General features: G+C 30.6%; 1 protein-coding gene across 1 annotated transcript in view; it reads left to right on the top strand.

Annotated features, from left to right (window-relative positions):
- LOC108904239 (potassium voltage-gated channel subfamily H member 8) overlaps positions 1-13021 on the top strand; it is a gene marked incomplete at its 5' end in the record, with an annotated part of 144268 nt that overhangs the window by 12829 nt on the left and 118418 nt on the right. Inside the window, 2 exons of the mRNA XM_023455359.1 lie at positions 3727-3864; positions 10397-10578. Of these exons, the coding sequence (XP_023311127.1) occupies positions 3727-3864; positions 10397-10578 (320 nt within the window). The remainder of the gene's footprint in view (positions 1-3726; positions 3865-10396; positions 10579-13021) is intronic.

A 13021-nucleotide genomic window follows, 5' to 3' on the forward strand; every position in this document is an offset into this window, starting at 1 on the left:
ATAAAATTATACATTTTGCTGTGGCCACGCCTGGAACCTTAATTATTTTTAACCAACTATAAATAACCGTAAATCATTTCATTTAATGATTAATAACACAGCTCCACAAATCAAAAATAGTTTTGTGCAAATGGCCAGAATAGATTATTCCCATGTATTTTGATTTGCTGAATGTCAGAATTGCAACATCAAATCACCACAATTTTCTAACATCAAAAAATGCCTAAAAAAAACCCACAAAATTGACAAATCAGCATTTAAAATCCAGGTATGACTTATCAGCGTGACTCTGATATCAGATTGGTAATGAGCACCTCAAATATTGCCCTGCATGAAACATTTAAAAATCTTACATTGAAGGGAATATCAAGGATTGTTTTGGTTATAAAAATATTATACTAATAACAAATGTTTGTGAAATTTGGTTGACATCATTAAGTTTAACATAAAATCCGGTTAACTAGATCATAAAACCGTAGTTGCGGCAATTTGTTAATTATTTGTTTTTAATTTTCTGAATAAAAATTTTTAAACTATTTTAAATATTTTATATTCTTTTCAATAATATTCTCTGCTTTGTATTATGAAACTCGATAGCCTACAAAATAAAAATATGTATATATACAGGGTGTCGCGCTTAAATGTGATACAAGTCTGTAGCTTCTTTGTTTTTTGACCGATTTCAAAATTTTTTTTTTTAGAATGTAGGATAAAAACTCTATCTAACTGTAATGCTGCTGTATTTATTAATGCAATTCACGGTCAACTAGGACGCGTTTTTTTGACGTCAAAACAGCTTAGCGATTTTTTTCCAAAAAACAGATTACGCATTCTCATTCAGCATCCCTAAAAAAGTCTTATCACCAAGTTTCATCAAATTCGATACATCTTCAGACGAGCACTCCATGATGTCGAGTTTTTTACCCTACATTCCCAAAAATAAATTTTTCAAAGTTACAGGCTTGTACCATATGTAAGCGCGACACCCTGTATATTTTTTTCGAAAACTGTCGTCAAAAGTCGACATTAACGTTAAATTTTTAGTTGACAAAGTGAGTCTTTTTCATCACCTAGCTGCAGAATACTTTTATGTTCTAGAACGCCAAAGTCTTTCTCGTTCTAGAACATAAAACAAATGTCAAAATAATTTGTCATTTTTTTCAAAACTTATTTATGATTTTATTAATTAAACAATATACATTTTAAGTAATAATAATAATTGAACATAAAACAGTATTATAAACAGGACGATTAAAATTTATTTTGCACTACATGTAAATTGAAAATGCCGATATTGCAGTGAGTTTTTATGCCAGATCCAGTGCTGCCCCAGCTATCGTAGCTTTTAGTTCTGGGTGTTCTATAAGCCTGCTGCCGTAATTTTTTAAGTTTACTGCGCACCTTGTATTATTGGCAAGTTCCGTAGGCTCTGCTGAAAATGGCAAGAATTTATTTGCGATTGAAATTTTATTTTGAATAGAATCTTCTATATGTCTCCGCTACCGTACTAGAACGCCACCCCCATGTCATTTAATGGTGGTAATATCGGCCCCTGCGTTCGTCTTAAGAAGTGCCCTGTATAAGTTTCCGGATGTGGCAAATTGAGATAGATTGCTATTTCTTTTGACACATTCCTTATTTTTTTGACGCCAACCACTTGGTTAACACATTTTTCCCTGACATACTTCACAAAAAATCTTCGACTTGTTGTAACTGTCGGACGTAAAGCACAATATTTGAGGATCGAATGATAATACAAGAGGCGTCTCATCAAATGGGTCATGAAAAAAGTATAGCGTCATTGTTTTTTATCAACAGATAGGTCAAAAATTCGTCATTTTTCGTTCTACGCGTTATTATAAAAAAACTATTAATCTTAGCAAAAAAGTTCAACACACGATTTGATCTAGAGAAACTCATCTTTAAAATGAGACTTTATAAGTTAAAATTGCTTTATAAACAAAAAAGTTATTGCAAAATTAAACGGAAAAAGTGCTTTTTCTTTAATTATTAATAACTTTTTAATTAATTAATAAAATCTTACCAAACTTTCCCAAAATGTGAGTTTTTATATCCTTAAGAAATGTGCAAAAGATGGGCTCGATCGGTCAAATAGTTTTTGCATAATTCCATTTATTTATCCCATTTTTGCAAAAAAGGCCCGTTTTCAAATGACTATTCCGGGGGCAGGGTTATGACTAAAACATTCTTTTTGGGCTCATTTTCTTCGAAGGGACACCAAGTATCCTCTAGTTAAAAAGAAATTTTTTTATTTTCAAATTTAGTTGTATATAATTGTTACCACATAGAAGGCACTTTTTTCCCTAATAAACAAATACAATAACTCCGCGGTTTTTAACATTTGAAAGAAGTTATATACACCATTCGAAAGCTAGTAAAAAAACCTACAAACTGACAAAAAAAATAAGTTTCTACAACCAATAGGTCCGGAGATAGCAATTTTTTTTTTAAATCACAGAGCAATTTGTTATAAACATTAAGACCTGAAATTTCAACATTTTGTAAGTGAAGGTTTAAACTTTATGCCCTGCTAATTTTAATTGAATTTGCTCATAATTGATGAATTCAGAGTCAAATTAAGGGTACGAGGCAGTAGCCCTTCGGGGTGTGGTGGTGGGGGGATCTTCCTCTCAACCAGGAAAAAACTGACAATGTCAAATTTGTAATATCTCAGCTTCTATGTAACGTAGAACCTTTTTTTTTATTTGGGGCAGGTCGAAGAAAAAATTACTTCTGGATTATTTCTTCCCTTGTAAAACCACCCCATAAAAATGAATTTTTTGAAAAAAATTTTTCTTTTAGCATTTTTTTTTTTATTTGAAATGTTTTAGACAGTAGTTCTCAATAAAAAAATGTTCTCAAAATTATTTTAACCCTTCAAAATTAATTTAACCATAGGGATGAGTTTTGAAATCGGGAATTCTTATAATTATAATTGAATCTTTGTCTTCTATATCATCATCTTTAGTAGCTCCTCTTCTCAAAGCTCCACAAACACCAATTATTAAAATGACCTAAAAAGTTGTTCAAAATTAATTAAATAGATCGTTTATATAAATTTGAATGACCTTTTCTAGTAGAAATCGTTAGAATTTTGGACTTTTTCGGACGGTATCCAACTGATTTGCTTTTCAAATGTGGTATTAGTTTTGGAAATTGTCTGATATTTAAATTTTTTTGGTATTCAGCGTATTTTTTAACATGGAATATACTGACCATAAAGTCGAAGGTTTAATTTTATTAATTTTATATTCGAAATATGACAAGAATACCGCATTGGACACTTTTTGAATTTTTTTCTGTCTCGATTATTCTTTAAGGATTAATTGTGAAATAGCACTTTGTGCCGCTTTAATTTAATTAAAATTAAAAAAATTAAACATTCTTAGAATATGAATTACAATATATAATTCTGACACTACTTTTTCAAACAACTAATTTTTATTATTTATCAAGTTGTGATAGTCACCGCGCCTAAGCCGTCCTGATTCAAAAACGATTTCAAATATAAATTATATTGTTGTATATAACACTTATATTTTTTTTGTTGCAGTTTTCGAAAAAATATTGTTTGCATCTCGAATCGCGAAATACTTTTGCATTTTCGAATGGATAGGTATTTAAATAACTTCCATTCTTGAACGCTAAAGTACCATTTCGCGATCTAGATACAAAAATAACTATCGTTTTCGATTTTTTTTCCAGGAACCCCATTCTGGTGTTTATTGGACATCGTGCCTATCAAAAATGAGAAACGGGAAGTGGTGCTGTACCTCGCCTCACACAAGGACATTACCAACACGAAGATGGCGGAGATGTCGGAATGCGAGTTGTATGACAGTGGTAAGTAAAAAAAAATTAAGTTCGAACCGTCTCAGTATATATCTTAACGCTTTAGTTGTGTCTATTTATTGTACTGCACGTCTCTTCAAAATATATTTTCTTAGAATATTTATTTATCGAACACTACAAACATTTATACAATCTGACTCAGAACTTATAACATGTTCAAACAAATGTTCACTTATTTGAAATGTTTTGATGATGATCTACTGCCTTGAATATACTTGCAATTAATTAGTTGTAACTATTTTTTTTGCGAAGATAACTGAATATAGGTATATTTAATAATACTTACATTTTAAATAACTGTTACAGGTATATGCATGTCACAGTATATTGTTAGAGAAGAAAAAACTAGTTTGAACTAGTAAGAAGAAAATGGTCACGAATATTATAAATAGTGGTGATGATGGCTTTGTTCATTTTCAAAAAGAATAAATGTAATATCTTCGAAGTTCAAATTAAAAAATGAAATATAGTAAATAATCTTTCAAAAGAGTAGTAGAAGACGTGAAAATAAATAATTTTCATTAAGCAACATGTGTTTTCAAGGGTTATGTGTTCCAGAAAGTTAATTAATAAGTATTACGCGAAACTTACCCGACCCTGCATCGTCCCACTTAATCAACTTGTCAAATGTTTACAATGCAATAACTAGGTCAAGTTCAGTGTGGTTATTTGCACGGTGCAGGCGCGGACATGTCTTACTTGTTCTCATTGACTGTAGATTGACTTTAGTTTCAAAATGCCTTGTTAAACTCAAGAATTAGCGGATATGGTATTAATATAATGTAATGGGGAGTGTGGATGTTATTTAAATATGATTTGTTGTTACTCCCAAAAACAACAACAGTGCAAAACGCTGTTCAAAACCTAGGAGATATCGATAGAATGAGCGCAACGTGTCTTAAATATGGAGGAAGATATTTTACACTTTGTTGGGGAAAACTTGAGCCGCAGTACCCGCAATATTGCACATGAAATGGGTGTTTCAAATACGTGTGTGGCGTGTTTTCGGACGCATGCTTATTAGCTCGTGGAAATAATTTCAAGCAATTTTTGCAGAATTACGATAATAATAATTAATCGATTCTTGGTAAGTTTATTTCTATTATTTTTAATTAATTTCAGTCCCATCGGTGTTTCAACACTTTCTAACTGGGAACCCCTAAAAAACATATTTTAAAGTTAATATTTGGACTGGATAAAGATATTAAAAATTTTGTCTTTGACATTTGTTTTAGTTTGAAAATATGACATTTTAGACCACACGTTGCTTATTGATTTTTTTCATTTCGCATTCTCTATTACCCCTTTGAAGGAACGTACTTATTTGAAAAACACTCCGTATATATAAAAGACATGAAAGATATTCTCTACTCTAACTAATTGCAATTTTGAAAACTTTTATTTTTGCACACGTAAAACTGATAACAGGAAACAAAAGTAGGTAAAGCTTTATGGATAAACTTATGAAAAGTTTTCTTATTAATACATAATCGTGATCTCAAAACTTTTCCACGTTTCCCTGTAAAGCAAACACGCCAATATTGCTACGTAGGTGGGTGTTTAAAATCTATACTTTTGTTTCATATCAAACCACCGCCTACTAGACTATGACTTTCATTATCCAGCGTTTGGGAACGTGTACATCGAAAGGGCGGTTTGTTCGCTATTATCACTTACATATTTTCATCACGCTTGAGTTGTTTTCTTTGAAATTGGTATGGCATTGAACGTCACACATTTGCAGTCTGTACAAAAATGGTGGGCATTATTCCCACGTATAAAGGACAGTGTCTAATTCTCATTGGAATATTTACTGCACACCACTTGTAAGATTTTAATTTCTCATTCAAGCCCTCTTTAAAAATGTTACAATTTACTAAAGTGAGAACATAGATACATCTATGTTTCTGTCATTGCTACATAATTACATTAATAAAGGATTAATTTGACATACCTGTTGTTATAACAACTGTTCAAAATTTTGTCCAACATGTATACACATTTGCGTCCATCTTACCCAACTTCTACGAACTAATACAAATGTTGCCTTGCTGCGCCATAACACAGATGTTGCGCCTTGCTTCACCTTAAATTAAAACGATATCCATCAACTCTAAATTGCTATACACGTAAGCCATTTTTGACACTTGAAAAACTAATGTAAACACTATCGCAACAACGATAATACTAAAAACGGATTCGGAATCGATTGAGACCACGTGGAATATAATAATAAATATCTCCGTTACTGCGTAATTCAAAGTGTTTGGTTATTTTCTGAACAGACCTCGTATACGTAGTCCAGAATTCTATTAGCAGTGTAACCGGCCCCCAATTCAAATTAAAATGCCACAAGTATATATCTACATAACAAATATGGAATTGCAATCGTGGTATTCCACTGTAATAACATTTATTTAGCGTGTACAAAGTTGGTTACAAGTTGGTGTGTTTCGTATGTAGAGCGAATTAAAAGAAAAATATTTGTTTTATTTACCACATTTAAATATTCGACATCAAAAGGATAAATTAACTATGAAAATTAGCTGGAATATGCTTTTGCGTTCTATTCAGCAGAAATGATACAAAAAGGGATTCGGTGTGGCTATTAATTTTAGAATAATTTACCAATTTGTAAACGAACAGGTTATAAATATGCACAGGTTTATTTCAACATAAAATACATAAAAAACAGATCATCCATAGCGCTCAAAATTGTTCCAAAACAATGACATTTAAATTAAAGTTAACGTTTGTCTGTTTAAACATAGGACTGTAAATATTTACTTAAAGTGTGATCACATTTGCGATAGAAAAAAAGTTACGCAAGAAATTATTTGTGGGTGTGGTTACTTCTACCCTTCCTATCAATCCCAGCTATCAAAGTTTCCGTTTGGATACGTTACCACCGCCCAACAAACTTCTACTCAGCAAAAGCTAATAACTGACAAAACTGCGGATAAACTCTGTAACCATTTGCCTTTCTAAAGCAAATAACTCGTTTCAATTTTCTTAATTGTACGCCCACTTGGGAACTAGTGCCCTTCAGATTCTGATTATTTAAGTTGGAGGTCGTCTCAAGTCTATTTGTGACATACAAATCCAGCAAAGTTCTCGGTTACCAATGTTATTAGGTCTCATCTAAATTGCACAACACGTTAACTTTTGACTTGGATGGATTAATCTGATCTTTGCCTGGATGTATTAATTTTATTTCGTGGAGTAACATTCTGTTACTGTATCAAAATCTGTTGATCTACAAAGAAAATATGTCTGTCAAGAAAATTCGTTGTTTTTTTGATTGAATGTTTGGTTCTAAATTTAATAAAAATCTTTTGAAATTATTGGTACATGAATAATAATTGGATTTTTTTATAACTCTGCCTTATATTAATCGGAAAGATGCTTAATTATTTCGTAAATAGCAAACATTGCGTGCGCTTTTTGATTAATATGTTCTGCAACAGTAGCAGCTGATAATAACAGCATGCCCTAAAGACTATTCTGTTGTACTGGAATTTAAACATTCTGGAAAGATTTTATAGCGTTATAAAACATGTAAATTTTTGAAATAACACTGGAAGAAATTTAAAATGTAAATTTGATAAAACAATACGTCCTAAAAATGAATCTCCTGATGTCTACATAGAAATACCGCCTTTGTTAGGAAACAATACTTATTTTCTTGTCTATTTTCAAATCAATGTTCTATTATCTTTACGGAGGCTACCTTTGACCTTTAGAAACACTTATCATAAGTTTGTTTTCTGAAATTTCTCAAATTCTGCCGCGAAACCTGTTTTTTTTATCTTTTTTTAGTAATTTTCATACCCCGCCGCTGGACAAGCTATTGTGACCTTCAACAGCTGCTGGCGTTAATTTCTTGATTCGTGTACAAGCTTTTTCATAACGTCACACAGGAACTTGAAAATAAAAACACAAAAATATACTGTACCGTCATTAAACACTGAAATGAATACACTACACAAGACATCTTCTCGTGAACCGAACTGAAAACTAAAACAAACATGTAGTAAAATAAAACGCTGATTAACGTAGCAATTTGTTTTTTATGCATTTACCATCCCGTCATATCATACCAAGTGTGAAGTCAACTGGAAGTAGCAGCTTTTCAGCAGACTAATCTCGGCTGCCCCTTGGTAAGCGTTCGCATCGGATCGGATTCGGTTTAAATTAAAACTGTTCACGCATTAATTTTGTTGCCGTTTTGTTTATTTTGGATTAAGTTAATATAGCAGGCACCGATTGGTTGCTGAAGTGACTGAATAATAGAAAAGAGTAGAAACATACCGTATTTAAAACTATTATTATTAGCTGTAGTAGAAAACTGGCACATTTAAAATTATTAATGAACATATTTCCTACACGCATGAGGTACAGATGATGCCAAATTAATCTATTATTGAATTCTGTTACAAACTTGAGTTGACATTTAGGCACGACATATGTTCATTATTCATTTTGGGAATTAATATCAGTCGACACATGCATGCTAAAGGTTTGAAGGATATAGGTAGAAGCGGTTTTGATTACCTGAAGCAATTATTATGTAATTTGAACCATATCATCAGTCTCAATGTACTGGAAACTTTACTAATGCTACCAAATTTTGTCCATAGCTAAAACTATTCTATAATATTCCTGACATTTGGGAGAATGATAGGATTTATTAATAAAAATTCATTAATCAATCAACATATTTCTTACAAGACATTAATTAATTCATTAATTTAAATAAATTGGCAATGTAAATGTTTCTTGCATATATACCTGTAAATGTCTTCCTCTTATATACATATTTATAAAATTCCTTAATGATTGTGTATTAAGATTTTTTAAATGGACTTTACATATTTACAATACACTTCTTTAACATGATATACATTAGGTGTCTATATGCAAACACTAAATCTTCTGCATTCTAATTTTCCCTAAAAAATTATATATTTCGGATTGATATATACTGTGTCCCAAAATGATGAAACAAAATTCATATTTTTTTTCCAATTAAAATTTAAAAAAAAACGCTGAAACAGGTCAATTAGTAAATAGAAATTAAGGTCGCTCAAGATTTTTAAAAATTTCCAAAATCGTCAAAAATTTAATTTTCTTTTTAAATTTTTTTTCTCGTTATTTTAACATTTTCTAGGTTGAAAAAAATCTCGATTCTGAAAGTTTCAAATCGATATTTTAATTTCTAAAGGTCACTCATAATTATTTTAACTTTCAAAGTACCTAGTGTACCTATGTTTTCGAGCGACCACTAAAAATAAATATCAACGAACTAATATTTTTTTATTGAATTTGATGAATAAAAGAATAGAAATAAATCACGAGACACTTAAATTTTAAAAAATTAAAAAATTATAAATATTTGATATTCACGATACTCACAGTGCGGTAGTTTTTGCCTCGAGAAGTGTCTCGTGATTTATTTCTATACTTTTGTTCATCAAATTAAATAAAAAAAATTATTAGTTCGTTGATGTTTATTTTTAGAGGTCACTCGAATACATTTTAGGTACACTACTTTTAAAGTTAAAATAATTATGAGTGACCTTTAGAAATTAAAATATCGATTTGAAATTTTCAGAATCGAGATTTTTTCAACATAGAAAATGATAAAATAACGAGAAAAAAAATTAAAAAAATCTATTTTTGACGATTTTGGAAATTTTAAAAAATCTTGAGCGACCTCTAAAAAATTTTTTTTGAGCTAATTTTTTGATAAAAAATATGATAAACTCACTATTTGCACAGGAGACGCGAAAGAAAAAAATTCGTTTTTTTTTTTGGGCAACCCTACTATTTATACTATAAAATATAGAACATCCTATTAAAAAAAAATATCTGTAATGATATAGGTCTGTCAAACGTAGCTCAAAAAAATAGAAAATATTGCAGAAAAGTGACAATTTCTATTCACTAATTGACCTGTTTCAGCGATTAAAAAAATATAAAGTTGCTTCCAGGTTTAGGATTTATGATATATTCCTTTTTATTAGTTTACGGTTTACATTAAAGGGGTCAAAAATTTGCGCTTTTTTCTCTAAAAAGCATCTTTGAGGAGTTATAGGCGTTTTAATAATGCTCAAAATTGGTTTAAAATAGCTATAACTCTACTCCATTTTAGAGAACAGACCTATTAACATTTCAATTTCAAAATATTAATTGTTTTAACAAAAAATCGAAATTTTCACTAATTTTAAGCAATTTTTTTGAGGTTAGGGAAAAATTCTGACGTGATGGAGCATTTCTGATGGCTCCATCGTCTACAGGGGTCAAAATACCCCTCTGTATCATACTCCGTTAAAAAGTTTTAGAAAAATATTTTTTTGTGTGTGTGCTCACGCAGTGAACATCCAATTTTTGCATCTGGACACCTGCACCGATACTCTACTCGTCTGTTTTTTTTTATATCTGTTAGCTTAGTCGAATCTTATAGATTAGTCTAGCACTGTGTGTACCTGATGTGCGCAAGTGAATTGTGTATTGTGCACAGCGGCCGTTCTTGGAGCTCGATTCCGCGGTGCTGACTCTTGCCTCCTTGCAGACGCCAACGGCAACTTGGATCCGGAGGCGCCGCCCGCCAACTACGGGCGCCGCAGGTCCAGGGCCGTCCTCTACCAGCTCTCCGGCCACTACAAGCCGGACAAGATGAAGACCAAGCTCAAACTTAATAATGTGAGTATTTACAGCTTATCCATAAATAGGTAATAACTGAACACGTGATTCTCTTATATGGTCCGGCAGTAAATCGTACATTCCAGGACTGTACTTTGTTTTCACATGACATTTCAGAGGTAGCCATTTCAAAATAGACTGATTATCATTTCTTTTTAATGGACCATAAAAGTTGAAAGGTTATTATAGACCGATCGAAATAACCATTTAGAGGAAAAAAAGAAAATTGTTACCTGGACTTTTATAAGTGGAAATGGTAAAGGGGCTTATAATAAACGAAAAAAAAAATGCGTGATCAGGAATGGCGGAAGGTTAATTTGGGGGGTTGAAAATTTGTGAAAAATTGTATCATTGGGATTTCTGGCGAAAGTTGACGTCAAACAAAAAAATATCTAATATAAAAGTTGTAGATCATGCAAAACTCTACAACTTTCGTAGAGGCCACTTTTTAAGATAACCTCAAAATTTGCGAGAAAATGCGAAAAACAGGTTTTTTTCTTATTTTTCGTTTTTTATTCCTCATTTCCGCAAAAATAATTTAATTTTGACGAAACTTAGTGAAAGTATACCTTTCTGTGTCTTAAATAATCACAAATTTTTTAGATAAAAAATCAAGAAATTCCCGAGATATTCATTTTTTTTTCGTTTTGACATATACTTCTTGGTGAAATAAAAAATCTGTAATTACAGTTAAAAAACATGCTCAAAAATGCAAAAAAAAATAAAAAATGACTTGTAACAATGAATTTTTCAGTAATTGTTGATAATTTGTTTAAATTTAAAAAAATCTAAAACTGATTACACCATTTTAATTGTACGGAAAAAATTAAAAAAGAACTGTCTCATTGTTTGACTCAAAATTCTATGTTTGTACAGTATTGCTATAAACATAAGTCGAATAGTAAATAAATAAAATAAATAATTTTTTTCCGTAGGATCGATTAGTGTACCTATTTTTTTAAAAATTTTAGCATTAGGATCTAGGAAACGGTAAGAGATACGGGTAGGCTCAAATTAGAAAAAAGTGTGTTTTTTATACCTAATAACATGCCGTTTAGAAAGTTTTAAAATGCCGGGTAGTTCCGGAGTTATCCAGAAAAACCCGAAATTTTGCAAAATAGTTTAATTTTTTCTGGCTTTATATGAAAATGAATTTTAAAATAAATTATATATTTACAATGCCACTTTTTTCGCTCTATACAATGGCGTCAACATTTTTGCAATCTCACGTTACGTCTTCGAGGGACCATCATCGGGTTAATTTTTTTAATACGTCGATGACGTCGTTTTTATGACAAAATCTAAACTCATTTTTAATTCTGAATTAGAGGATGTTAGCTTGTTTTAGCTATCATTTAAAATTTTTCCCGAGTACGGCTCTGAACGCTTTCAAAATATCTATTCGATGAAGTCATAACAGTACCGCACACAATATCTAACATATTTTTTTTTCTACTATTAGTAATACTAATTAGAAATAATAAAACATTTCATAAATTCCTATTATTTTTTTATTACTTAGGTACCTACAACTTTTTAAATTATTGATTGAAAAAAATAGACATTTCGTGCCGTATTGACTTTTATATTGTTATGACTTCCTCCAATAGATATTTTGAAAGCGTTCAGAGCCGTACTCAGGAAAGATTTTAAATGATAGCTAAAAACACTTTTAATTAAAAATGACTAGATTTTATCATAAAAATAGCAGGGACATATTTAAAAAAATTAATCTGATGATGGCCCCTCGAAGACGAAACGTCAGATTACAAAAATGTTGACGCCATTGGATAGAGCGAAAAAAGTGGCAATATGCAATTTATTTTAAAATTCGTTTTCAAATAATGCCAGAAAAAAATAAAACGAATTTGCAAGATTTCGGGTTTTCGGATTTCGCGTCAACAGTAGACTTTGCAGTTAATAGGTACATTGTATTGCTGAAATCTCGAATCATCCAGAGATAATTTATCATTTGTGCATTTGTAATTCGACGTAGATGTTTATAGCAATTTTTTCCGTAGAATTGAATGGTGTAATCAGTGTTTGAATGTTTTTTAATTTATATAAATTATCAACAATTACTGAAAAATTTATTGTTGCAGTCATTTTTTATTTTTCTTCATTTTTGAGCATGTTTTTGAACTGTGATTACAGATTTTTTTATTTCACCAAAAAGTATGTCAAAACGAAACAATTTATAACGACGATTTTTCTAAATAGAACTTTTCTTTGAAAAAAAGTGTTTCAGGCCGAAAAATATGAATATCCCAGAAATTTCTTGATTTTCTTTTATCTAAAAAAAATTGTGGTTATTTAAGATAAAGAAAGGTATACTTTCATCAAGTTTCGTTAAAATTAAATTATTTTTGCGGAAATGAGAAATAAAAACGAAAAATCAGAAAAAAAAATGGTGTAATCAGTTTTAGATTTTTTTAAATTTTAA

Source organism: Anoplophora glabripennis, unplaced genomic scaffold, assembly GCF_000390285.2.
Source record: "Anoplophora glabripennis isolate ALB-LARVAE unplaced genomic scaffold, Agla_2.0 scaffold46, whole genome shotgun sequence".
Lineage (NCBI taxonomy): Eukaryota > Metazoa > Arthropoda > Insecta > Coleoptera > Cerambycidae > Anoplophora > Anoplophora glabripennis.